Source organism: Taudactylus pleione, unplaced genomic scaffold (assembly GCF_031769625.1).
Source record: "Taudactylus pleione unplaced genomic scaffold, aTauple2 ptg002560l, whole genome shotgun sequence".
Taxonomy (NCBI): domain Eukaryota; kingdom Metazoa; phylum Chordata; class Amphibia; order Anura; family Myobatrachidae; genus Taudactylus; species Taudactylus pleione.
The window spans coordinates 442,259-470,000 of NW_028286941.1; the positions used below are offsets into that span (position 1 = coordinate 442,259).

General features: G+C 52.5%; 1 protein-coding gene across 2 annotated transcripts in view; it reads left to right on the forward strand.

The window, feature by feature from the left end:
* The first annotated feature begins 3,896 nt into the window (after positions 1 to 3,896).
* NRBP1 (nuclear receptor binding protein 1) overlaps positions 3,897 to 27,742 on the forward strand; it is a 138,712-nt gene continuing 114,866 nt past the window's right edge. Inside the window, exons 1-4 of one of the 2 annotated variants that reach the window (XM_088466146.1) lie at positions 3,897 to 4,039; positions 14,387 to 14,612; positions 24,029 to 24,151; positions 24,229 to 24,330. In XM_088466146.1, the coding sequence (XP_088322272.1) occupies positions 14,418 to 14,612; positions 24,029 to 24,151; positions 24,229 to 24,330 (420 nt within the window). In that variant the 5' untranslated portion in view covers positions 3,897 to 4,039; positions 14,387 to 14,417. The remainder of the gene's footprint in view (positions 4,040 to 14,386; positions 14,613 to 24,028; positions 24,152 to 24,228; positions 24,331 to 27,742) is intronic. The other variant, XM_088466148.1, reaches the window with a different exon arrangement.

Consider the following 27,742-nt stretch of genomic DNA (forward strand, 5'->3'; position numbering starts at 1 on the left):
GGGCACGGGCGGTGATGGCGGCTGGGAATGGGGCACGGGCGGTGATGGCGGCTGGGAATGGGGCACGGGCGGTGATGGCGGCTGGGAATGGGGAACGGGCGGTGATGGCGGCTGGGAATGGGGCACGGGCGGTGATGGCGGCTGGGAATGGGGCACGGGCGGTGATGGCGGCTGGGAATGGGGCAAGGGCGGTGATGGCGGCTGGGAATGGGGCACGGGCGTTGATGGCGGCTGGGAATGGGGGCACGGGCGGTGATTGGCGGCTAGGAATGGGGCACGGGCGGTGGTGGCGGCTAGGAATGGGACACGGGCGGTGATGGCGGCTAGGAATGGGGCACGGGCGGTGATGGGGGTAGGAATGGGGCATGGGCTGTCATCGTGGCTAGGAATGGGGCATGGGCAGCTGTAATGGTGGCTAGGAATGGGGCACGGGCGGTGATGGCGGCTGGGAATGGGGCACGGGCGGTGATGGCGGCTGGGAATGGGGCACGGGCGGTGATGGCGGCTGGGAATGGGGCACGGGCGGTGATGGCGGCTGGGAATGGGGCACGGGCGGTGATGGCGGCTGGGAATGGGGAACGGGCGGTGATGGCGGCTGGGAATGGGGCACGGGCGGTGATGGCGGCTGGGAATGGGGCACGGGCGGTGATGGCGGCTGGGAATGGGGCAAGGGCGGTGATGGCGGCTGGGAATGGGGCACGGGCGTTGATGGCGGCTGGGAATGGGGGCACGGGCGGTGATTGGCGGCTAGGAATGGGGCACGGGCGGTGGTGGCGGCTAGGAATGGGACACGGGCGGTGATGGCGGCTAGGAATGGGGCACGGGCGGTGATGGGGGTAGGAATGGGGCATGGGCTGTCATCGTGGCTAGGAATGGGGCATGGGCAGCTGTAATGGTGGCTAGGAATGGGGCACGGGCGGTGATGGCGGCTGGGAATGGGGCACGGGCGGTGATGGCGGCTGGGAATGGGGCACGGGCGGTGATGGCGGCTGGGAATGGGGCACGGGCGGTGATGGCGGCTGGGAATGGGGCACGGGCGGTGATGGCGGCTGGGAATGGGGAACGGGCGGTGATGGCGGCTGGGAATGGGGCACGGGCGGTGATGGCGGCTGGGAATGGGGCACGGGCGGTGATGGCGGCTGGGAATGGGGCACGGGCGTTGATGGCGGCTGGGAATGGGGGCACGGGCGGTGATTGGCGGCTAGGAATGGGGCACGGGCGGTGGTGGCGGCTAGGAATGGGACACGGGCGGTGATGGCGGCTAGGAATGGGGCACGGGCGGTGATGGGGGTAGGAATGGGGCATGGGCTGTCATCGTGGCTAGGAATGGGGCATGGGCAGCTGTAATGGTGGCTAGGAATGGGGCACGGGCGGTGATGGCGGCTGGGAATGGGGCACGGGCGGTGATGGCGGCTGGGAATGGGGCACGGGCGGTGATGGCGGCTGGGAATGGGGCACGGGCGGTGATGGCGGCTGGGAATGGGGCACGGGCGGTGATGGCGGCTGGGAATGGGGAACGGGCGGTGATGGCGGCTGGGAATGGGGCACGGGCGGTGATGGCGGCTGGGAATGGGGCACGGGCGGTGATGGCGGCTGGGAATGGGGCACGGGCGGTGATGGCGGCTGGGAATGGGGCAAGGGCGGTGATGGCGGCTGGGAATGGGGCACGGGCGTTGATGGCGGCTGGGAATGGGGGCACGGGCGGTGATTGGCGGCTAGGAATGGGGCACGGGCGGTGGTGGCGGCTAGGAATGGGACACGGGCGGTGATGGCGGCTAGGAATGGGGCACGGGCGGTGATGGGGGTAGGAATGGGGCATGGGCTGTCATCGTGGCTAGGAATGGGGCACGGGCGGTGATGGCGGCTGGGAATGGGGCACGGGCGGTGATGGCGGCTGGGAATGGGGCACGGGCGGTGATGGCGGCTGGGAATGGGGCACGGGCGGTGATGGCGGCTGGGAATGGGGCACGGGCGGTGATGGCGGCTGGGAATGGGGCACGGGCGGTGATGGCGGCTGGGAATGGGGCACGGGCGGTGATGGCGGCTGGGAATGGGGCACGGGCGGTGATGGCGGCTGGGAATGGGGAACGGGCGGTGATGGCGGCTGGGAATGGGGCACGGGCGGTGATGGCGGCTGGGAATGGGGCACGGGCGGTGATGGCGGCTGGGAATGGGGCACGGGCGGTGATGGCGGCTGGGAATGGGGCAAGGGCGGTGATGGCGGCTGGGAATGGGGCACGGGCGTTGATGGCGGCTGGGAATGGGGGCACGGGCGGTGATTGGCGGCTAGGAATGGGGCACGGGCGGTGGTGGCGGCTAGGAATGGGACACGGGCGGTGATGGCGGCTAGGAATGGGGCACGGGCGGTGATGGGGGTAGGAATGGGGCATGGGCTGTCATCGTGGCTAGGAATGGGGCACGGGCGGTGATGGCGGCTGGGAATGGGGCACGGGCGGTGATGGCGGCTGGGAATGGGGCACGGGCGGTGATGGCGGCTGGGAATGGGGCACGGGCGGTGATGGCGGCTGGGAATGGGGCACGGGCGGTGATGGCGGCTGGGAATGGGGCACGGGCGGTGATGGCGGCTGGGAATGGGGCACGGGCGGTGATGGCGGCTGGGAATGGGGCACGGGCGGTGATGGCGGCTGGGAATGGGGAACGGGCGGTGATGGCGGCTGGGAATGGGGCACGGGCGGTGATGGCGGCTGGGAATGGGGCACGGGCGGTGATGGCGGCTGGGAATGGGGCACGGGCGGTGATGGCGGCTGGGAATGGGGCAAGGGCGGTGATGGCGGCTGGGAATGGGGCACGGGCGTTGATGGCGGCTGGGAATGGGGGCACGGGCGGTGATTGGCGGCTAGGAATGGGGCACGGGCGGTGGTGGCGGCTAGGAATGGGACACGGGCGGTGATGGCGGCTAGGAATGGGGCACGGGCGGTGATGGGGGTAGGAATGGGGCATGGGCTGTCATCGTGGCTAGGAATGGGGCACGGGCGGTGATGGCGGCTGGGAATGGGGCACGGGCGGTGATGGCGGCTGGGAATGGGGCACGGGCGGTGATGGCGGCTGGGAATGGGGCACGGGCGGTGATGGCGGCTGGGAATGGGGCACGGGCGGTGATGGCGGCTGGGAATGGGGCACGGGCGGTGATGGCGGCTGGGAATGGGGCACGGGCGGTGATGGCGGCTGGGAATGGGGCACGGGCGGTGATGGCGGCTGGGAATGGGGAACGGGCGGTGATGGCGGCTGGGAATGGGGCACGGGCGGTGATGGCGGCTGGGAATGGGGCACGGGCGGTGATGGCGGCTGGGAATGGGGCACGGGCGGTGATGGCGGCTGGGAATGGGGCAAGGGCGGTGATGGCGGCTGGGAATGGGGCACGGGCGTTGATGGCGGCTGGGAATGGGGGCACGGGCGGTGATTGGCGGCTAGGAATGGGGCACGGGCGGTGGTGGCGGCTAGGAATGGGACACGGGCGGTGATGGCGGCTAGGAATGGGGCACGGGCGGTGATGGGGGTAGGAATGGGGCATGGGCTGTCATCGTGGCTAGGAATGGGGCACGGGCGGTGATGGCGGCTGGGAATGGGGCACGGGCGGTGATGGCGGCTGGGAATGGGGCACGGGCGGTGATGGCGGCTGGGAATGGGGCACGGGCGGTGATGGCGGCTGGGAATGGGGCACGGGCGGTGATGGCGGCTGGGAATGGGGGCTCTGTCTTTATGGTTGTGCTGTGGGACACTGTGTGAGTATAAGAGAAGAATGATCATATAGAGCCGCGGTGACAATGAGCCCCCTCCCCATACACAGGGGAGAGGGAGCAGCCTCATCTCTATACCGCCACATTCATGCGTCTATAACAGACCGCTCAGAGTGTCAGCTCTGGGGACAAGGAGCGGGGTCACACGGTAACAATGTCCCGGATGTGCACTCTGGATGTGACGTCACGAGGGAGGGGCCGGTATCCGGAAACCTGGTGACGTCACTCGTGGGCGCTGAGATCTGTCAGAGGATCCCCAGTATCGGGGCCTGAATCCCAAGGTAACCAGCGGTGCTCCCTATACTGCTCCCTACCCCTGTGTACCTACTGCTCCCTACCTCTGTGTACCTACTGCTCCCTACCTCTGTGTACCTACTACTCCCTACCCCTGTGTACCTACTGCTCCCTATCCCTGTGTACCTACTGCTCCCTATCCCTGTGTACCTACTGCTCCCTATCCCTGTGTACCTACTGCTCCCTACCTCTGTGTACCTACTGCTCCCTATACTGCTCCCTACCCCTGTGTACCTACTGCTCCCTATCCCTGTGTACCTACTGCTCCCTACCTCTGTGTACCTACTGCTCCCTACCTCTGTGTACCTACTACTCCCTACCCCTGTGTACCTACTGCTCCCTATCCCTGTGTACCTACTGCTCCCTACCTCTGTGTACCTACTGCTCCCTACCTCTGTGTACCTACTACTCCCTACCCCTGTGTACCTACTGCTCCCTATCCCTGTGTACCTACTGCTCCCTATCCCTGTGTACCTACTGCTCCCTATCCCTGTGTACCTACTGCTCCCTACCTCTGTGTACCTACTGCTCCCTATACTGCTCCCTACCCCTGTGTACCTACTGCTCCCTATCCCTGTGTACCTACTGCTCCCTACCTCTGTGTACCTACTGCTCCCTACCTCTGTGTACCTACTACTCCCTACCCCTGTGTACCTACTGCTCCCTATCCCTGTGTACCTACTGCTCCCTACCTCTGTGTACCTACTGCTCCCTACCTCTGTGTACCTACTACTCCCTACCCCTGTGTACCTACTGCTCCCTATCCCTGTGTACCTACTGCTCCCTATCCCTGTGTACCTACTGCTCCCTATCCCTGTGTACCTACTGCTCCCTATCCCTGTGTACCTACTGCTCCCTATCCCTGTGTACCTACTGCTCCCTATCCCTGTGTACCTACTGCTCCCTATCCCTGTGTACCTACTGCTCCCTACCTCTGTGTACCTACTGCTCCCTATACTGCTCCCTACCCCTGTGTACCTACTGCTCCCTACCTCTGTGTACCTACTACTCCCTACCCCTGTGTACCTTCTGCTCCCTACTCCAGTGTACCTTCTGCTCCCTACTCCAGTGTACCTTCTGCTCCCTACTCCAGTGTACCTACTGCTCCCTACCTCTGTGGACCTACTGCTGCCTACCGCTGTGTACCTACTGCTCCCTACCTCTGTGTACCTACTGCTCCCTACCGCTGTGTACCTACTGCTCCCTACCCCTGTGTACCTTCTGCTCCCTACTCCAGTGTACCTACTGCTCCCTACCCCTGTGTACCTACTGCTCCCTACCTCTGTGTATCTACTGCTCCCTATACTGCTCCCTACCCCTGTGTACCTACTGCTCCCTACCTCTGTGTACCTACTGCTGCCTACCGCTGTGTACCTAGTGCTCCCTACCTCTGCGTACCTACTACTCCCTACCCCTGTGTACCTACTGCTCCCTACCCCTGTGTAGCTTCTGCTCCCTACCCCTGTGTAGCTTCTGCTCCCTACTCCAGTGTACCTACTGCTCCCTACCCCTGTGTACCTGCTGCTCCCTACCACTGTGTACCTGCTGCTCCCTACCCCTGTGTAGCTTCTGCTCCCTACTCCAGTGTACCTGCTGCTCCCTACCGCTGTGTACCTGCTGCTCCCTACCCCTGTGTATCTATTGCTGTGTTCCTACTGCTCCCTACACCTGTGTTCCTACTGCTCCCAACACCTGTGTACCTACTGCTCCCAACACCTGTGTACCTACTCCTGTGTACCTACTACTCTCTACTCCTGTGTACCTACTGCTCCCTACACCTGTGTACCTACTGCTCCCTACACCTGTGTACCTACTCCTGTGTACCTACTGCTCTCTACTCCTGTGTACCTACTGCTCCCTACCGCTGTGTACCTACTGCTCCCTACTCCATATGTATCAAAGACTGGAGAGAGAAAAAATGGTGTAAGATAAAGCACTAACCAATCAGCTTCTAACTTACGTTTTACAAGCTGTGTTTGAAAAATGACAGGAGCTGATTGGTTAATACTTTTCACTCACAATTTTATCTCTCGTCAAGCTTTGATACAGTATTGTGTAGTACTCTGCACATCTAGGTTTTACACTTAGTATTGTGTAGTACTCTGCGGATCTAGCTCTTACGCTTAGTATTGTGTAGTACTCTGCACATCTAGGTTTTACACTTAGTATTGTGTAGTACTCTGCGGATCTAGCTCTTACGCTTAGTATTGTGTAGTCCTCTGGGGATCTAGGTCTTACGCTTAGTATTGTGTAGTACTCTGCGGATCTAGCTCTTACGCTTAGTATTGTGTAGTACTCTGCACATCTAGGTTTTACACTTAGTATTGTGTAGTACTCTGCGGATCTAGCTCTTACGCTTAGTATTGTGTAGTACTCTGCACATCTAGGTTTTACACTTAGTATTGTGTAGTACTCTGCGGATCTAGCTCTTACGCTTAGTATTGTGTAGTACTCTGCACATCTAGGTTTTACACTTAGTATTGTGTAGTACTCTGCGGATCTAGCTCTTACGCTTAGTATTGTGTAGTACTCTGCGGATCTAGCTCTTATGCTTAGTATTGTTTAGTCCTCTGGGGATCTAGGTCTTACGCTTAGTATTGTGTAGTACTCTGGGGATCTAGGTTTTTACTCTTAGTATTGTGTAGTACTCTGCGGATCTAGCTCTTACGCTTAGTATTGTGTAGTACTCTGCGGATCTAGCTCTTATGCTTAGTATTGTTTAGTCCTCTGGGGATCTAGGTCTTACGCTTAGTATTGTGTAGTACTCTGGGGATCTAGGTTTTTACTCTTAGTATTGTTTACTCCTCTGGGGATCTAGGTCTTACGCTTAGTATTGTGTAGTACTCTGCGGATCTAGCTCTTACGCTTAGTATTGTGTAGTACTCTGCACATCTAGGTTTTACACTTAGTATTGTGTAGTACTCTGCGGATCTAGCTCTTACGCTTAGTATTGTGTAGTACTCTGCACATCTAGGTTTTACACTTAGTATTGTGTAGTACTCTGCGGATCTAGCTCTTACGCTTAGTATTGTGTAGTACTCTGCACATCTAGGTTTTACACTTAGTATTGTGTAGTACTCTGCGGATCTAGCTCTTACGCTTAGTATTGTGTAGTACTCTGCGGATCTAGCTTTTATGCTTAGTATTGTTTAGTCCTCTGGGGATCTAGGTCTTACGCTTAGTATTGTGTAGTACTCTGGGGATCTAGGTTTTTACTCTTAGTATTGTTTACTCCTCTGGGGATCTAGGTCTTACGCTTAGTATTGTGTAGTACTCTGGGGATCTAGGTTTTTACTCTTAGTATTGTGTAATACTCTGGGGATCTAGATCTTACTCTTAGTATTGTGTAGTCCTCTGGGGATCTAGATCTTACTCTTAGTATTGTGTAGTCCTCTGGGGATCTAGGTCTTACGCTTAGTATTGTGTAGTCTTCTGGGGATCTAGGTCTTACGCTTAGTATTGTGTAGTCCTCTGGGAATCTAGCTCTTACTCTTAGTATTGTGTAGTTCTCTGGGAATCTAGCTCTTACTCTTAGTATTGTGTAGTCCTCTGGGGATCTAGCTCTTACTCTTAGTATTGTGTAGTCCTCTGGGGATCTTGGTCTTAAGCTTAGTATTGTGTAGTACTCTGGGGATCTAGGTTTTTACTCTTAGTATTGTTTACTCCTCTGGGGATCTAGGTCTTACGCTTAGTATTGTGTAGTACTCTGGGGATCTAGGTTTTTACTCTTAGTATTGTGTAGTACTCTGGGGATCTAGATCTTACTCTTAGTATTGTGTAGTCCTCTGGGGATCTAGATCTTACTCTTAGTATTGTGTAGTCCTCTGGGGATCTAGGTCTTACGCTTAGTATTGTGTAGTCCTCTGGGAATCTAGCTCTTACTCTTAGTATTGTGTAGTTCTCTGGGAATCTAGCTCTTACTCTTAGTATTGTGTAGTCCTCTGGGGATCTAGCTCTTACTCTTAGTATTGTGTAGTCCTCTGGGGATCTTGGTCTTACGCTTAGTATTGTGTAGTCCTCTGGGGATCTAGCTCTTACTCTTAGTATTGTGTAGTCCTCTGGGGATCTTGGTCTTACGCTTAGTATTGTGTAGTCCTCTGGGGATCTAGCTCTTACTCTTAGTATTGTGTAGTACTCTGGGGATCTTGGTCTTACGCTTAGTATTGTGTATTCCTCTGGGAATCTAGCTCTTACTCTTAGTATTGTTTAGTCCTCTGGGAATCTAGCTCTAATGGTGCATACACACGATCAGATTTTTTCTTCAGATATGGACGATAACGATTTAAAAATCGTTCAGTCGTTCATATCTGATGGAAAATCGTTCATATCTGACATGCCTGAACGATGGACGATCAACGATGCGCGTTCCCGTTTGTCAGATAACGATATCTGACATCTGATGGGTTTGCAGTCAGACTTGGACGATTCCATTCATTTAATGCAGTCAAAAATCGTTCAATCGTTCAAATCGTTCAAAACTTTGGTCAAATCGTCCAAATCGTTTAAATCGTTTAATCGTTCAGTCGTTCATCTGACAAATCTGACAAGTCTGACAAATCTGACCGTGTGTACGCTCCATTACTCTTAGTATTGTTTAGTCCTCTGGGGACCTAGGTCTTACGCTTAGTATTGTGTAATACTCTGGGGATCTAGGTTTTTACTCTTAGTATTGTGTAGTCCTCTGGGGATCTGGGTCTTACGCTTAGTATTGTGTAGTCCTCTGGGGATCTAGGTTTTTACTCTTAGTATTGTGTAGTCCTCTGGGGATCTGGGTCTTACGCTTAGTATTGTGTAGTCCTCTGGGGATCTAGGTCTTACACTTAGTGTTGTGTAGTACTCTGGGGATCTAGGTGTTTACGCTTAGTATTGTTTAGTCCTCTGGGGATCTAGGTTTTACGCTTAGTATTGTTTAGTCCTCTGGGGATCTAGGTTTTTACACTTAGTATTGTTTAGTCCTCTGGGGATCTAGGTCTTACGCTTAGTATTGTGTAGTACTCTGTGGATCTAGGTTTTACACTTAGTATTGTTTAGTCCTCTGGGGATCTAGGTTTTTACACTTAGTATTATTTAGTCCTCTGGGGATCTAGGTTTATACACTTAGTATTGTTTAGTCCTCTGGGGATCTAGGTTTATACACTTAGTATTGTTTAGTCCTCTGGGGATATAGGTCTTTACACTTAGTATTATGTAGTCCTCTGGGGATCTAGGTCTTACGCTTAGTATTGTGTAGTACTCTGGGGATCTAGGTCTTACGCTTAGTATTGTGTAGTACTCTGGGGATCTAGGTCTTACGCTTAGTATTGTGTAGTCCTCTGGGGATCTAGGTCTTACTCTTAGTATTGTGTAGTCCTCTGCGGATCTTTGTCTTACTCTTAGTATTGTGTAGTCCTCTGTGGATCTAGGTCTTAAGGGGGGTATCCACTTAGCTATTTAACTAAGCGATTGCACGGTACCGACGTCGTTATCGTGCAATCGCTTGCAAATCGTACGTGTATGTTTTGGTCGGAAGCAACCAGTGACGCGCGTGCCCGCTGGTCGCTTCCGACATCGCCCGTACATGCTGGTCACGATCTCGTCAGGTTGAGCATGTGTGGGGATGAGGGATTTGCCTGGATTGAACGAGTGAACGTTCTGTCTAGGAACATCGCTAGATCTACAAACGAGAGAACAATGGCAATGTCGTAATCGTGCTCTTGTTTGTATATCCAGTGTTCTCCCCAGAAATTTTTCCCAGCCGGGTGGCATCCAGAAGTAGCTGGGTGAGGGTCTTCGCAATTATGCGTGCACCGGGAAAAGGGGTATCTCCCTTACCAGTCCAGCCCGACAGGTCTCGGGCTGCTCCCCCACTGGCTCTCAGTCAAAAGTGCCCATTATGCAATGCCCCCTGTATTTGTGCCCTTTATACAGTGCCCCCTGTATTTGTGCCCTTTATACAGTGCCCCCTGTAGTTTTTCCTCTTTATGCTGTAGTTTAACTTTGCCCTTATGCATTGCCCCCGGGTATAATAGTGTCCCTTATGCAGCGCCCCCGGGTATAATAGTGTCCCTTATGCAGCGCCCCCGGGTATAATAGTGTCCCTTATGCAGCGCCCCCGGGTATAATAGTGTCCCTTATGCAGCGCCCCCGGGTATAATAGTGTCCCTTATGCAGCGCCCCCGGGTATAATAGTGTCCCTTATGCAGCGCCCCCAGGTATATGTCCCTTATGCAGCGCCCCCAGGTATAATAGTGTCCCTTATGCAGCGCCCCCGGGTATAATGGTGTCCCTTATGCAGCGCCCCCGGGTATAATGGTGTCCCTTATGCAGCGCCCCCGGGTATAATGGTGTCCCTTATGCAGCGCCCCCGGGTATAATGGTGTCCCTTATGCAGCGCCCCCGGGTATAATGGTGTCCCTTATGCAGCGCCCCCGGGTATAATGGTGTCCCTTATGCAGCGCCCCCGGGTATAATGGTGTCCCTTATGCAGCGCCCCCGGGTATAATGGTGTCCCTTATGCAGCGCCCCCGGGTATAATGGTGTCCCTTATGCAGCGCCCCCGGGTATAATGGTGTCCCTTATGCAGCGCCCCCGGGTATAATGGTGTCCCTTATGCAGCGCCCCCGGGTATAATGGTGTCCCTTATGCAGCGCCCCCGGGTATAATGGTGTCCCTTATGCAGCGCCCCCGGGTATAATGGTGTCCCTTATGCAGCGCCCCCGGGTATAATGGTGTCCCTTATGCAGCGCCCCCGGGTATAATGGTGTCCCTTATGCAGCGCCCCCGGGTATAATGGTGTCCCTTATGCAGCGCCCCCGGGTATAATGGTGTCCCTTATGCAGCGCCCCCGGGTATAATGGTGTCCCTTATGCAGCGCCCCCGGGTATAATGGTGTCCCTTATGCAGCGCCCCCGGGTATAATGGTGTCCCTTATGCAGCGCCCCCGGGTATAATGGTGTCCCTTATGCAGCGCCCCCGGGTATAATGGTGTCCCTTATGCAGCGCCCCCGGGTATAATGGTGTCCCTTATGCAGCGCCCCCGGGTATAATGGTGTCCTTTATGCAGCGCCCCCGGGTATAATGGTGTCCCTTATGCAGCGCCCCCGGGTATAATGGTGTCCCTTATGCAGCGCCCCCGGGTATAATGGTGTCCCTTATGCAGCGCCCCCGGGTATAATGGTGTCCCTTATGCAGCGCCCCCGGGTATAATGGTGTCCCTTATGCAGCGCCCCCGGGTATAATGGTGTCCCTTATGCAGCGCCCCCGGGTATAATGGTGTCCCTTATGCAGCGCCCCCGGGTATAATGGTGTCCCTTATGCAGCGCCCCCGGGTATAATGGTGTCCCTTATGCAGCGCCCCCGGGTATAATGGTGTCCCTTATGCAGCGCCCCCGGGTATAATGGTGTCCCTTATGCAGCGCCCCCGGGTATAATGGTGTCCCTTATGCAGCGCCCCCGGGTATAATGGTGTCCCTTATGCAGCGCCCCCGGGTATAATGGTGTCCCTTATGCAGCGCCCCCGGGTATAATGGTGTCCCTTATGCAGCGCCCCCGGGTATAATGGTGTCCCTTATGCAGCGCCCCCGGGTATAATGGTGTCCCTTATGCAGCGCCCCCGGGTATAATGGTGTCCCTTATGCAGCGCCCCCGGGTATAATGGTGTCCCTTATGCAGCGCCCCCGGGTATAATGGTGTCCCTTATGCAGCGCCCCCGGGTATAATGGTGTCCCTTATGCAGCGCCCCCGGGTATAATGGTGTCCCTTATGCAGCGCCCCCGGGTATAATGGTGTCCCTTATGCAGCGCCCCCGGGTATAATGGTGTCCCTTATGCAGCGCCCCCGGGTATAATGGTGTCCCTTATGCAGCGCCCCCGGGTATAATGGTGTCCCTTATGCAGCGCCCCCGGGTATAATGGTGTCCCTTATGCAGCGCCCCCGGGTATAATGGTGTCCCTTATGCAGCGCCCCCGGGTATAATGGTGTGCCTTATGCAGCGCCCCCGGGTATAATGGTGTGCCTTATGCAGCGCCCCCGGGTATAATGGTGTGCCTTATGCAGCGCCCCCGGGTATAATGGTGTGCCTTATGCAGCGCCCCCGGGTATAATGGTGTGCCTTATGCAGCGCCCCCGGGTATAATGGTGTCCCTTATGCAGCGCCCCCGGGTATAATGGTGTCCCTTATGCAGCGCCCCCGGGTATAATGGTGTCCCTTATGCAGCGCCCCCGGGTATAATGGTGTCCCTTATGCAGCGCCCCCGGGTATAATGGTGTCCCTTATGCAGCGCCCCCGGGTATAATGGTGTCCCTTATGCAGCGCCCCCGGGTATAATGGTGCCCCTTATGCAGCGTCCCCGGGTATAATAGTGTCCCTTATGCAGCGCCCCCGGGTATAATAGTGCCCCTTATGCAGCGCCCCTGGGTATAATAGTGTCCCCAAGCTGGTCCTAGCGCCAGCCCAGTACTTACCTTTACTTGCTGGCCGCTACCACTCCCGTTGCCTCAAGCTGACTGGATCTAACTAGATCCAGAAGGCGCGTGGGGCAGGCTCCTCACATCGCAGGTGACGTCATGACGTCACCCGCGCAGTACATCACTGGGAGCGCTTGCCTCTGAAGCTTCTTTAGCCTCTGGTCGCAGCAGAGGTCGGTGGGGAAAAGTGCCAGGTGGCCGGGCGATGCGCCTGCAGAAAACAGCCTGGGGAGAACACTGATATCTATAAGTGGACACCAGCCTTTATGCTTAGTATTGTGTAGTCCTCTGGGGATCTAGCTCTTACTCTTAGTATTGTGTAGTCCTCTGGGGATCTAGGTCTTACGCTTAGTATTGTGTCGTCCTCTGGGGATCTAGTTCTTACTCTTAGTATTGTGTCGTCCTCTGGGGATCTAGGTCTTACGCTTAGTATTGTGTAGTCCTCTGGGGATCTAGCTCTTACTCTTAGTATTGTGTAGTCCTCTGGGGATCTAGGTCTTACGCTTAGTATTGTGTAGTCCTCTGGGGATCTAGGTCTTACGCTTAGTATTGTGTAGTCCTCTGGGGATCTAGGTCTTACGCTTAGTATTGTGTAGTCCTCTGGGGATCTAGGTCTTACTCTTAGTATTGTGTAGTACTCTGGGGATCTAGGTCTTACTCTTAGTATTGTGTAGTACTCTGGGGATCTAGGTTTATACACTTAGTATTGTGTAGTACTCTGGGGATCTAGGTTTATACACTTAGTATTGTGTAGTACTCTGCAGATCTAGGTCTTACGCTTAGTTTTGTGTAGTCCTCTGGGGATCTAGCTCTTACGCTTAGTATTGTGTAGTCCTCTGGGGATCTAGGTCATATGCTTAGTAATGTGTAGTACTCTGGGGATCTAGGTCATACGCTTAGTAATGTGTAGTACTCTGGGGATCTAGGTTTTTACGCTTAGTTTTGTGTAGTCCTCTGGGGATCTAGGTCTTACGCTTAGTATTGTGTAGTCCTCTGGGGATCTAGGTCTTACGCTTAGTATTGTGTAGTCCTCTGGGGATCTAGGTCTTACGCTTAGTATTGTGTAGTCCTCTGGGGATCTAGATCTTACTCTTAGTATTGTGTAGTCCTCTGGGGATCTAGGTCATACGCTTAGTATTGTTTAGTCCTCTGGGGATCTAGATCTTACTCTTAGTATTGTGTAGTCCTCTGGGGATCTAGGTCATACGCTTAGTATTGTGTAGTCCTCTGGGGATCTAGATCTTACTCTTAGTATTGTGTAGTCCTCTGGGGATCTAGGTTTTACTCTTAGTATTGTGTAGTCCTCTGGGGATCTAGATCTTACTCTTAGTATTGTGTAGTCCTCTGGGGATCTAGGTTTTACTCTTAGTATTGTGTAGTCCTCTGGGGATCTAGGTTTTTACGCTTAGTATTGTGTAGTCCTCTGGGGATCTAGGTTTTTACGCTTAGTATTGTGTAGTCCTCTGGGGATCTAGATCTTACTCTTAGTATTGTGTAGTCCTCTGGGGATCTAGGTTTTTACGCTTAGTATTGTGTAGTACTCTGGGGATCTAGGTCTTACGCTTAGTATTGTGTAGTACTCTGGGGATCTAGGTCTTACGCTTAGTATTGTGTAGTCCTCTGGGGATCTAGGTCTTACGCTTAGTATTGTGTAGTCCTCTGGGGATCTAGGTCTTACGCTTAGTATTGTGTAGTCCTCTGGGGATCTAGGTCTTACGCTTAGTATTGTGTAGTCCTCTGGGGATCTAGGTCTTACGCTTAGTATTGTGTAGTCCTCTGGGGATCTAGGTCTTACTCTTAGTATTGTGTAGTCCTCTGGGGATCTAGGTTTTATTCTGAGGCTTACGGCGCTCTCTTTGCTGTATTTTTTTTATATTTGTATTTTGTAGGCACTGCTTTATTGCTTAATCTCCAAAAACAATGTCTGAAGGGGAAAGTAAAGTGGCTCCAAGCACAGGCTCAGACCCGAAACTGGAGAGTGTGGTCTCCCTGTCCCCACCTGTGAGTGCCCCCTCCGTTGCTGCCCAAGAAGAGGAAGAGGAGGAGGAAAGTGAGGATGAGTCTGAGATCTTGGAGGAGTCACCGTGTGGTCGCTGGCAAAAACGTCGGGAAGAGGTGAGCCGAGTCCATCGGCCATTGGCGCAGCGTAGAATATTAGTTAGTGGCTCCCTGGGGAAGTCTCCATCTCAATAAAATGACTAGGGAGGCGATGTATACTCCATGTAATACACTCAGTGGAGTCACATTATTATGACCAGCAGATAATAGCTAGAGTACCCGCCGTGTGCAGCACAGACAGCAGCTGGACGGGCTGGCACTGACACAGTAAGGTGCTGGTAGGTTGGCACGGGTATCTGGAGCCATGCTGACTACAGTGTCTCCCACAGCTGCTGGAGGGTGAGTGGTGGAGAATCCATAGAGAGAACACAACGATCAAGGTGGTCCTACAGATGCTCAAATGAGTTCAACTCCAGGGAATTAGGGGGCCAGGGAAGTACTTGGAAGCCTTGGTCGTGCTCGGCCAACCACTGCCGGACATCTCTAGCCTGGTGACATGTCGCATTGTCTTGCTGGAAGATCCCATCCGCCTCAGGGAAGATAATGAGCATGTATGGGGATACGTGCTCTGCAAGGATGGATTCATAACCAGATGGGCTGAGGGCGCCTTCCACATGGATGAGTGGGCCTAGAGACTGCCATGAACACATTCCCCAGACCATAACGCTGCCACCTTGTGTTCTTCCAGCAATGGTTGCAGGGTATTTGTACTCTGATGTTTCCCGCCTGACATGCCAACATCCATCCGTTCGATGAAGCAGGAAACGTGGCTCATCGGAAAACTCACAACTCGCCAATCAGCTGAGTTCCTCCGTTAGCATAGGTGCAGTGACCATCCGTTTGCTTCAGAGCCCCATACACAGCAGGGTTCACTGAACTGTCATTTTAGACACACGCCTGGTGGCCCCCAGGTTCATGGTGACCTGCTCCACTGTAGCGTGTCGGTTGTCCCTCACGCACCTTTGTAGCCGACGTTCACCTCTCGCATCAATGGCACGTGGTGCTCCACAGTTTCCGCGTCAGTTATTCGCAATGGTGCCATTTGTCCAGTCACGATACACCTTCACCGCAGCAGCACGCGAACCGTTCACAAACTGCGCTGTTTCAGAAATACTGCCGCCCTTGGCCCAAAAGCCAATAATCATCCATAAATTGCCCCTTTTACTCATGACAGTAACGTGTGATGTGTGTGCAGACGGCCTTTCGCACAACTTATGTATCCACCAAGCCAGCGCTGCCGACGTCAAACGTAGGAGGTGGTGATAATAATGTGACTGGACTGTGTAGATTATAGCCACAGGGGTCGTTTGCAAAAATCTCAAAAACTTTACACGTTGTCATTATGGGGTATTGTTGTCACTATGGGGTATTGTGTGTAGAATTTTGAGGACAAAAATGAATTTATTCCATTTTGGAATAAGGCTGTAACATAACAAAATGTGGAAAAGGTGAAGCGCTGTGAATACTTTCCGGATGCACTGTATATTCAGCCTTTGGACTCTATTTACTACAATCCGCATATTAAATGCAGATTGTAGTGTGGTATTAACGACTGAATTCGCATTGCCAATATCACAGAGATTTACTACAAATCCCTCACAGGGACAGAGCTTGCCAAAAAAGCTCTGTCCCTGCGAATCCCCTTCGGAGCCTTATCACAGTATTTTCGCAAAAAATACCGTGCTTAAGTGCCTGCGCATGCGCCAACCGGTCGTCGCTGCTACCCCCGGCGTTAAGCCCCGGCGCTAAGCCCCTCCCCTGCGATCGCGGACCCCCCTCTCCCTTAATTACACTTGCCTGCATGAGCCGGGCCTCCGGTGATGTTCTCCATACCTCCGGTCAGGTGATCTCCCATACTGCACTGGGACCCGATCACCTGATGACCGGACAGCAGTGCACTATGGGAAACCAGCTGACCGGAGGGGAGACATCACCGGAGGCCCGATCACCGGTCCCTGGAGTCAGGTAAGTGAAAATTTTGTTTACTTTTTTTTTTTTTTTTACAGTAATCAGCGTGTGGTGTGTGTAGCAGTGATCAGCGTGTGGTGTGTGTAGCAGTGATCGGCGTGTGGTGTGTGTAGCAGTGATCGGCGTGTGGTGTGTGTAGCAGTGATCGGCGTGTGGTGTGTGTAGCAGTGATCGGCGTGTGGTGTGTGTAGCAGTGATCGGCGTGTGGTGTGTGTAGCAGTGATCGGCGTGTGGTGTGTGTAGCAGTGATCGGCGTGTGGTGTGTGTGTAGCAGTGATCGGCGTGTGGTGTGTGTGTAGCAGTGATCGGCGTGTGGTGTGTGTGTAGCAGTGATCGGCGTGTGGTGTGTGTGTAGCAGTGATCGGCGTGTGGTGTGTGTGTAGCAGTGATCGGCGTGTGGTGTGTGTGTAGCAGTGATCGGCGTGTGGTGTGTGTGTAGCAGTGATCGGCGTGTGGTGTGTGTGTAGCAGTGATCGGCGTGTGGTGTGTGTGTAGCAGTGATCGGCGTGTGGTGTGTGTGTAGCAGTGATCGGCGTGTGGTGTGTGTGTAGCAGTGATCGGCGTGTGGTGTGTGTGTAGCAGTGATCGGCGTGTGGTGTGTGTGTAGCAGTGATCGGCGTGTGGTGTGTGTGTAGCAGTGATCGGCGTGTGGTGTGTGTGTAGCAGTGATCGGCGTGTGGTGTGTGTGTAGCAGTGATCGGCGTGTGGTGTGTGTGTAGCAGTGATCGGCGTGTGGTGTGTGTGTAGCAGTGATCGGCGTGTGGTGTGTGTGTAGCAGTGATCGGCGTGTGGTGTGTGTGTAGCAGTGATCGGCGTGTGGTGTGTGTGTAGCAGTGATCGGCGTGTGGTGTGTGTGTAGCAGTGATCGGCGTGTGGTGTGTGTGTAGCAGTGATCGGCGTGTGGTGTGTGTGTAGCAGTGATCGGCGTGTGGTGTGTGTGTAGCAGTGATCGGCGTGTGGTGTGTGTGTAGCAGTGATCGGCGTGTGGTGTGTGTGTAGCAGTGATCGGCGTGTGGTGTGTGTGTAGCAGTGATCGGCGTGTGGTGTGTGTGTAGCAGTGATCGGCGTGTGGTGTGTGTGTAGCAGTGATCGGCGTGTGGTGTGTGTGTAGCAGTGATCGGCGTGTGGTGTGTGTGTAGCAGTGATCGGCGTGTGGTGTGTGTGTAGCAGTGATCGGCGTGTGGTGTGTGTGTAGCAGTGATCGGCGTGTGGTGTGTGTGTAGCAGTGATCGGCGTGTGGTGTGTGTGTAGCAGTGATCGGCGTGTGGTGTGTGTGTAGCAGTGATCGGCGTGTGGTGTGTGTGTAGCAGTGATCGGCGTGTGGTGTGTGTGTAGCAGTGATCGGCCTGTGGTGTGTGTGTAGCAGTGATCGGCCTGTGGTGTGTGTAGCAGTGATCGGCGTGTGGTGTGTGTAGCAGTGATCGGCGTGTGGTGTGTGTAGCAGTGATCGGCGTGTGGTGTGTGTAGCAGTGATCAGTGTGGGATCTGTTTAGACCACACAGCTGATCACTGGGGCCGGCTCCGGGTTCTGCTCTCCCCGTTAGAGCGGAGCAGGAGGCCGGTAACCGGGGAAGACCCTGGACAACGCCACCTCCAGGTAACGTTATTATCAAAGGGCTTTCCCTGGTATTTTTTCACTATTTATATTTAGTAACTTTGGTCGGATCACATTTCCCATTACCGTTATAGGAAATGTGATCTGCTTTACTAAAAATAAGTGATAATTAGGGGTTGGAGTAGAATTTTACGAATGCTACTCCAGTTGCCCTGTAATAACTATAGGTGATACTAACATAGGGCCTGATTCAGAGCCGGACACTATTTGCGCTCGCTCGTTAATTAAAAAGGGGTGGCTATTCAAATGAATCGTTCGCACTTTGCGGTCTGTTCACGCCTCTATGTCTGAACGAGCGAACAAAACTTGCGGTCGTAATTTTGAAAGACGCTCCCTGGCCGCTCGCACCATACGTCATGTCCGCTATTTAATAGATTAATCGAGTACATCGAACAGCGTCTATGAACTGCTCGCTATTCTTGTGGTTGGTTTTTCCTACCGCTATTTTGCGAGCAGTTCTGACTATAAATCAGCCAAGTGACGTGGTCAATGACGCTGCTGTATTAATTATGCACACCCATAAAACGCCCGTTTTGACCTTTAAGCACGTCTGCGTTCTGAATTCCACTCCCCGTTTTCAAGCACCTTTCCCTGTTACCACCCACAAACGCCTCATCCTGTCACTCAAAATAGCAGGCATTCGCTATTTAGCGAACAAACGATTTTTGGCCGCACTGACTGGTTCGCGCATGCGTATTAAAATCCGTACGCATGCGCAGTTGTGCGAACATCGGTCGGAACGACCGAGCGGCTGCTTGCGAGCGGCTCTGAATCAGGCCCATAGTGTGATAAGGGTGTGACAACACAAAACAGCCTTTATCACTTTATACAGGATCAGGGAATCTGAATACGGCCATACCTGGGCAGGTCTTCTGATCATGATCAGGACATAGGGTCTCATTCAGATCCGGTCGCAAGCGCTGAGCGCTCGCAACCAGGTCGATGTTAAGGCCCTGCGCACGCACAGCGGCCGCACTACGCGTGCGCAAGCCACAGAGCGAGAAAGAGTTTCTCTCGCTCCGGAGCTCACTACAACAGGGGCGGCTGTCGATGTTGCCCGTTTTGTGGGCGGGGGGGGGTGGGGTGGCTACACAAACGGAGGCATTCCCTGCCGTTTTGTGGGCAGCCGCACTGACATCAGCTTAGCTAGCGACCAGGAGGCCGCACTAAAAAAAAGAAGCTGCCGCCCTCATTCAGAGAGAGCGATCGCTTCTTGCGACCACCTCTGCATGAGGACCATAGTCTCCAGCTGTTCTACAACACCATGTCCAACTGACCATTGCCTGCCTACAGAAGCACGGCTGGATAATCGATTGAAAGAATTCTCTCTGTCTCCAATACAGCAGATGGTATATTTGGGGCTGCTTCTGGATTCTCTGGCACAAAGTGTTTCTGCCAGAAGCCAAGATAGTGGCGCTATCATTGCGGTTACGCAAATTGCTAAGCAGTCAAAGTGTATCCGTTCAATCAGCAATGCAGGTCTTGGGGTAGATGGTATCCACCTTTGACATGGTGGAATATGTTCAGTTCTACTCCAGGCCTTTGCAACAATTGATTTTCTCCTGTTGGAACAGACAGTATCATCTAAAACTGTACCAGAGGATCCTTCTCACTCCGGAGATTCATCTCTCTCTCGTGGTGGCTACATAAGGATCATCTGGATAAAGGTCGCCCATTCTGGATCCAAAGTGGGGTGCTTTTCACAACGGATGCCAGACTTTGCGGATGGGTGGCAGGTCATCACACCTTTCAGAGAAGATGAAAAAATCAGGAAACTCATCTGCCCATAAACATTCTGGAGCTTCGATCAGTAGACAATGCACTCATCATGGTACAGGACCTTCTCCAGGGCAGGCCGGTCCAGATCCAGTCCAACAACGTGACCACAGTAGCCTATCTCAATCATCAGGGAGGCACGCAAAGTCGTGCAGCCCTGAGGGAAGTGATAAACATTCTGGTTTGGGCATAACATCATCTTCCGGCTATCTCTGCAATATTCATTCCGGGAGTCCTCAATTGGGAAACTGACATCCTAAGTCGTCAGGACATACATGTTGGAGAGTGGATTCTCCACACGGAGGTTTTTCAACTCCTGGTGGACAAATGGGACCTACCAGACATAAACCTCATGGCATCACGTCACAACCACAAGGTCTCCAGGTAAGGGTCCAGGACCAGAGACCCCTTCCCAGCATTCTTGGACGCACTGGCAGGAAGATGGGACTTCAAGCTGGCGGATCTCTTTTCTCCGTTTTCCCTCCTTTCAGGAATTTCGAGCAGGAAGGCGGAACAGTAATACTAGTGGCTCTTGCTTGGCCTAGATGTCATTGGTTCACCAACATACTGAATCTATCCATAGATATTCTGTTTCCCCTTCCTCTATAGCTGGATCAGTTAGTGCAGGGTCCCTGCCGGCATCCGGACTTACCTCGTCTGTCCTTGACGGTGTGGCTCTTGAATCTTCCATCCTAAGAGCAAAAGGTTTCTCCAGCTCAGTAATTTAAACGATGCTTAGGGAATGAAAGCCTTCCTCTGCCCGCATCTGTTTGGCATTCTGTGGGTGTTCCCACAAGAAAGTATGACCCTATGGTTTTAGGGTTTCCCGGGTACTGATTTTTTTCTAGGCTGGGTTAGACTTTGGTCCCTGCCTAGCCACCCTGGGTGTGCAGGTTTCTGCGCTGTCAATCTGGTTCAGAAGAGAATTGCTGCTTTGCCGGATGTTAGTTATTTTTTCAGGGGGTTCTCCGAGTGCAGCTCCTTTTTGTCCTACTGGTAGCACCGTGGGATTTGTCTTTGGTTCTCAAGGGGCTACAAGCTCACCCATTTGATCCTCTGGACTATGTAGATTTGAAGAGGTTGACAGTGAAGACATATTTTTTCTCCTCGCTATCTCTTCGGCACGCAGTGTCTCTGATTTTGCAGCACTTATTATTGTTTCCCATTTTTTTTTTTTTTTTTCACCAGGTTAGATCGGTCCTCCCTACATGGGAGGAATACTTTTCTAAGGTAGTGTCCCGTCTTTATATGAATGAAGAAATGGTGGTTCCAGCTTTTTCCGTCTTCAGACCTTTCTGTAGGTGAAGTCTCCCTGGATATAGTTTGTGCTCTCTGTATCTATGTGGAGCGTACAAAATCTGTTAGAAAATCAGACGCTCTTTTTGTGTTATATGAGTTTTCACAAACGAGGATGGCCAGCTAGTAAGCAGACCCTGGTGGATGGCTATGCATGACTATCTCTCAGGTGTACACACAGGCTGATCTCCCTGTCCCAAGCACGGTGACAGCACATTCTACTCGATCTGTGGAACCATCGTGGGCGTTTCATTGTGGTACCTATGTTGAACAATGGTGCAAGGCGGCCACATGGTCTTATGTCCACACTTTTCATAGGTTTTAAACCTTTGATACTTTTGCCTCTCAGGATGCTTCCTTTGGGTGACAAGTTCTCCTTTCTGCTCAGGTGCATCCTCCACCCTTAGGGGAACTGCTTTAGGACATCCCCATGGTATTCCTGTGCATCCCTATGGACCCTGAAGAAGAAAATAAGAGTTATGGTAGACTTACCTTTTTGTTAACTTTTTCTTTGAGGTCCACAGGGCACTTACCCTGACGCACCTGGCTGCATTGGGTAATTTCTCTTTCGTGCACGGTACCCTCATTTTCTGAGACCGTTTCTGGCGTACGGTTGTTCTTTCTTCTCCTCCTTCCTTCTCCTGCCTTGGGCTTCTTTACAGAACTGGAGGCCTGTGGCCGGGGGTGGGGTGTTTGTGGAGGAGGACCTGAGGCATCCTGGGATCTGGAAGCTTAATTGTTTGGTGCCTGGATCACTCCAACCACATTATCCCCATCGTATCCCAGTGGACCCTATGGACCTCAAAGAAAAAGAGTTATCCATGGTAAGTCTACCATAACTCTTATTTTCTTTGAAGTGCGCTCCGGGGGGTATTCCTGTAGTATGGAACTTTCTAAAGGTGGGTACACACCTGACAGATATATCTGCGGATTATGGTCGTTCATACACACTAAACGACCATTATTTGCATGCTGCAGCGGGGCCCTGTGGCCGGGGGTGGGTAGGGGGCATGGCCTATTCGTGGAAGGCGTGGTCACGCCCCATTCGGAAAAAAAAAACATTTGTGGCCCTGGGGAGGGGGCGCTGTGTGCCCCTCAGACCGGCGCACAGCCAATGGGGGGCACAATCAGCGTGATCGCTCCCCCCTTTGGCATAGGACCCTGTTCAGGCTGCTGCAGCCTCGGACAGTCTCCCAGTGCAGCCCAGTACACAGCAGCGTGGATGGGGAGCTGTGCCAGACCCGGGTAAGTAGAACCTGATGGTGGCTCCCCATCCCCTCTCTGCACCCCTGTGTACGGGCGATCGGCTGATTGCCCGTACACACTTACCGATGGACAGATATGTCTGCAGACAGCACAGCCCATGTGATATGGATGACGGGGGCACGATATATTGTACCCAGCATAAGAAGATCACTATAGTATGCTACAGCAGATTGTGAGTTAGACAGATTGGTTTGGGTGGTAGATATATAAAAGGGAGAAGGCTCTTCAGTCCTTTGAAATATTAGATGTATTTAATTATATTTTGTGAGATAATTGGCTGATTGATATACTAGTCCTAGAGGTCGGGGGCAGGGCTGTGACCTATTGTGTTCTCTTTCCTGCGAGCCCTGAGTGTGTATACGCTGTGAGCGTTACAAGCATCTTCCGCAAAGCACTTGTCTCAGAGTATTATAAGCAATACACATTTAGCATTTAGATTCCTGCTTCTACCCTGTACTCCGGCTGTTCTGGATTGAGCCCAGTGCCTCTAAGCTGAAACCCTTTGCCAGCTACCCATGCAGACTGGTCCATAGTGAGGGCCCAGTGGGAATTAGCCAATACCAACTAAGAGGTGTTGCAGCAGCATGTCCATGTATACCCAGACATAGGCGGTCAGCTGCCGGTGATAGAAGTCTGAAGAAAGTGGTTCCAGGTGCCAGTGTAGGAGCCAAGTGGAGGCAGCGAAGTACCCACCCACTGCGCGGTGGGTGGAGCCAGGAACGGGTGGTTACTGACAGTGAGAGGGGTTTCCTAGGAGTGATGGAGTTAGCCCACTGAGGGTTGAGAACCCACCCTCTATTCCTAGTCAGTGGAGAAATAGCTGTTATCTCCTGGCAGAACCAGATCATCCGATCACAAGTGTCAATGCCCAGGCCTAGCATAGGTCACCGTCCAGGACCTGATTAGAAGGACAGAGTAGCCCCATGTACACCTATCCTGGGCACTAAGTCGGAGACCTCCACCACTGTTTCCTGGACACCGTTCCATACCTAACAACCAAATACCCTTGTGTATGCAGACACCCTACTTCCAGGGCAGAGAGCGTTATAGTGTCTGCCCTCAGAGGAGCGAGGGAGCACCAATTCCAGGTGGGCAGAAGTGCGGAGAGACTATGTAAATGGCCTTATGGGGGCCCAGTGCGTAGAAAGTATCTTTCTGAAGGGAGGCAGCCAAACGGCGTAGATCAGCTTTAGTCAGTGCGTAATGAGTAGTAGTGAGATCTCACCAAGGCCTTATCTGTGGAGTATGTATGTTATCCGCTTGCATGCCTGAGGTTCCTCCAGCTCTCGGCCTGTCCCCCTGTCCTGCCGCGGCTCTCGGCCTGTCCCCCTGTCCTGCCGCGGCTCTCGGCCTGTCCCCCTGTCCTGCCGCGGCTCTCGGCCTGTCCCCCTGTCCTGCCGCGGCTCTCGGCCTGTCCCCCTGTCCTGCCGCGGCTATCTGCCTGTTCCCCTCAGAAGAATGTCTATGTAAAAGTGAATATATACACTGTATATAGATAATAACCTTCTCGTACATGTAGGAGGGCCTCTAATCCTATTTTTATTGCTATCAGGTGAACCAGCGGAATGTGCCCGGCATTGACAGTGCCTATCTTGCCATGGACACGGAGGAGGGAGTTGAGGTTGTCTGGAATGAGGTGCAGTTCTCAGAAAGGAAGAATTTCAAACTCCAGGAGGTAGGTGTGTGATGTACATGGGTGCAGGGTATGACTCTGGCTGGGGAACTTTCTCATGACTGGCGGCTTTATTACAGGACAAGGTTAAAGCGGTTTTCGATAATCTGATTCAGCTGGAGCATCTGAACATTGTCAAGTTTCATAAGTACTGGGCGGATGTGAAGGAGAACCGAGCGCGGGTGAGTCGTACTACACACGTGTACTATAGATAGGCATGACGGGAGACGGGGGAATGGTAGGGCAGGAGGACATGTAGCAGCATGGCAGGGGAGTAGCGGGGCAGGATGGATATGTAGGAGCATGGCAGGGGAGTGGCAGGGCAGGAGGGGCATGTAGGAGCATGGCAGGGGAGTGGCAGGGCAGGAGGGGCATGTGGGAGCAGGGCAGGGGAGTGGCAGGGCAGGAGGGACATGTAGCAGCATGGCAGGGGAGTAGCGGGGCAGGATGGACATGTATGTGTATATATATATTATATAAAAATAGGTGAGCGGATGGTTTCTGCATGTGTGGATCCCACTGTGAAGCATGGAGGAGATGGTGTGGGGGGTGCTTTGCTGGTGACACTGTTGGTGATTTATTCACAATTCAAGGCACACTTAACCAGCATGGCTACCACAGCATTCTGCAGCGCCATGCCATGCCATCTGGTTTCCGCTTACTGGGACTATCATTTGTTTTTCAACAAGAAAATGACCCCACACACACCTCCAGGCTATGTAAGGGCTACGTGACCAGGAAGGAAAGTGATGGAGTGCTGCGTCAGATGACCTGGCCTCCACAATCACCCGACCTAAACCCAAGTGAGCTGGTTTGGGGTAGGTTGGATGGCAGAGTGAAGGAAAAGCAGCCAACAAGTGCTCAGCACCTCTGGGAACTCCTTCAAGACTGTTATAAAACGCCAAGACTGTGCCAAGCTGTCATCCAAGCTAAAGGTGGCTACTCTGAGGAATCTGTAATATATAAAACCCTCCCAGGAGATACCTCATGGTGCTGACTGAGAGAATGCCAAGAGTGTGCCAAGCTGTCATCCAAGCTAAAGGGGGCTACTCTGAGGAATCTAATATATAAAACCCTCCCAGGAGATACGTCATGGTGCTGACTGAGAGAATGCCAAGACTGTGCCAAGCTGTCATCCAAGCTAAAGGCGGCTACTCTGAGGAATTTATAATATAAAACCCTCCCAGGAGATACGTCATGGTGCTGACTGAGAGAATGCCAAGAGTGTGCCAAGCTGTCATCCAAGCTAAAGGGGGCTACTCTGAGAAATCTAATATATAAAACCCTCCCAGGAGATACCTCATGGTGCTGACCTGAGAGAATGCCAAGACTCTGCCAAGCTGTCATCCAAGCTAAAGGCGGCTACTCTGAGGAATCTAATATATAACCCTCCCAGGAGATACGTCATGGTGCTGACTGAGAGAATGCCAAGAGTGTGCCAAGCTGTCATCCAAGCTAAAGGGGGCTACTCTGAGGAATCTAATATATAAAACCCTCCCAGGAGATACCTCATGGTGCTGACTGAGAGAATGCCAAGAGTGTGCCAAGCTGTCATCCAAGCTAAAGGGGGCTACTCTGAGGAATCTGTAATATATAAAACCCTCCCAGGAGATACGTCATGGTGCTGACTGAGAGAATGCCAAGACTGTGCCAAGCTGTCATCCAAGCTAAAGGTGGCTACTCTGAGGAATCTGTAATATATAAAACCCTCCCAGGAGATACCTCATGGTGCTGACTGAGAGAATGCCAAGAGTGTGCCAAGCTGTCATCCAAGCTAAAGGGGGCTACTCTGAGGAATCTAATATATAAAACCCTCCCAGGAGATACGTCATGGTGCTGACTGAGAGAATGCCAAGACTGTGCCAAGCTGTCATCCAAGCTAAAGGCGGCTACTCTGAGGAATTTATAATATAAAACCCTCCCAGGAGATACGTCATGGTGCTGACTGAGAGAATGCCAAGAGTGTGCCAAGCTGTCATCCAAGCTAAAGGGGGCTACTCTGAGAAATCTAATATATAAAACCCTCCCAGGAGATACCTCATGGTGCTGACCTGAGAGAATGCCAAGACTCTGCCAAGCTGTCATCCAAGCTAAAGGCGGCTACTCTGAGGAATCTAATATATAACCCTCCCAGGAGATACGTCATGGTGCTGACTGAGAGAATGCCAAGAGTGTGCCAAGCTGTCATCCAAGCTAAAGGGGGCTACTCTGAGGAATCTAATATATAAAACCCTCCCAGGAGATACCTCATGGTGCTGACTGAGAGAATGCCAAGAGTGTGCCAAGCTGTCATCCAAGCTAAAGGGGGCTACTCTGAGGAATCTGTAATATATAAAACCCTCCCAGGAGATACGTCATGGTGCTGACTGAGAGAATGCCAAGAGTGTGCCAAGCTGTCATCCAAGCTAAAGGGGGCTACTCTGAGGAATCTAATATATAAAACCCTCCCAGGAGATACGTCATGGTGCTGACTGAGAGAATGCCAAGAGTGTGCCAAGCTGTCATCCAAGCTAAAGGGGGCTACTCTGAGGAATCTAATATATAAAACCCTCCCAGGAGATACCTCATGGTGCTGACTGAGAGAATGCCAAGAGTGTGCCAAGCTGTCATCCAAGCTAAAGGGGGCTACTCTGAGGAATCTAATATATAAAACCCTCCCAGGAGATACGTCATGGTGCTGACCTGAGAGAATGCCAAGAGTGTGCCAAGCTGTCATCCAAGCTAAAGGGGGCTACTCTGAGGAATCTGTAATATATAAAACCCTCCCAGGAGATACGTCATGGTGCTGACCTGAGAGAATGCCAAGACTGTGCCAAGCTGTCATCCAAGCTAAAGGCGGCTACTCTGAGGAATCTATAATATAAAACCCTCCCAGGAGATACGTCATGGTGCTGACTGAGAGAATGCCAAGACTGTGCCAAGCTGTCATCCAAGCTAAAGGCGGCTACTTTGAGGAATCTAATATATATAACCCTCCCAGGAGATACCTCATGGTGCTGACTGAGAGAATGCCAAGACTGTGCCAAGCTGTCATCCAAGCTAAAGGCGGCTACTTTGAGGAATCTAATATATATAACCCTCCCAGGAGATACCTCATGGTGCTGACTGAGAGAATGCCAAGACTGTGCCAAGCTGTCATCCAAGCTAAAGGCGGCTACTCTGAGGAATCTATAATATAAAACCCTCCCAGGAGATACGTCATGGTGGTGACTGAGAGAATGCCAAGACTGTGCCAAGCTGTCATCCAAGCTAAAGGCGGCTACTCTGAGGAATCTATAATATAAAACATATTCTGATTTGTTTAACACGATCTTGTTTACAACATAATTCCATATGTGATCTGTCATAGTTTTCATGTCTTCAGTATTAATCTACTATGAGGAAAATATAAACAAAGAAAAACCATTGAATGAGAAGGTGCGTCCAAACTTCTGACTGGTACTAATATATACACTACTGTTCAAAAGTTTGGGGTCACTTCGATATTACCTTATTTTTGAAAGTAAAGCACTGTTTGTTTTTTCAATGACGATAACATTAAATTAATCTGAAATACACTCTATAAATTGATAATGTGGTAAATGACTCTACTAC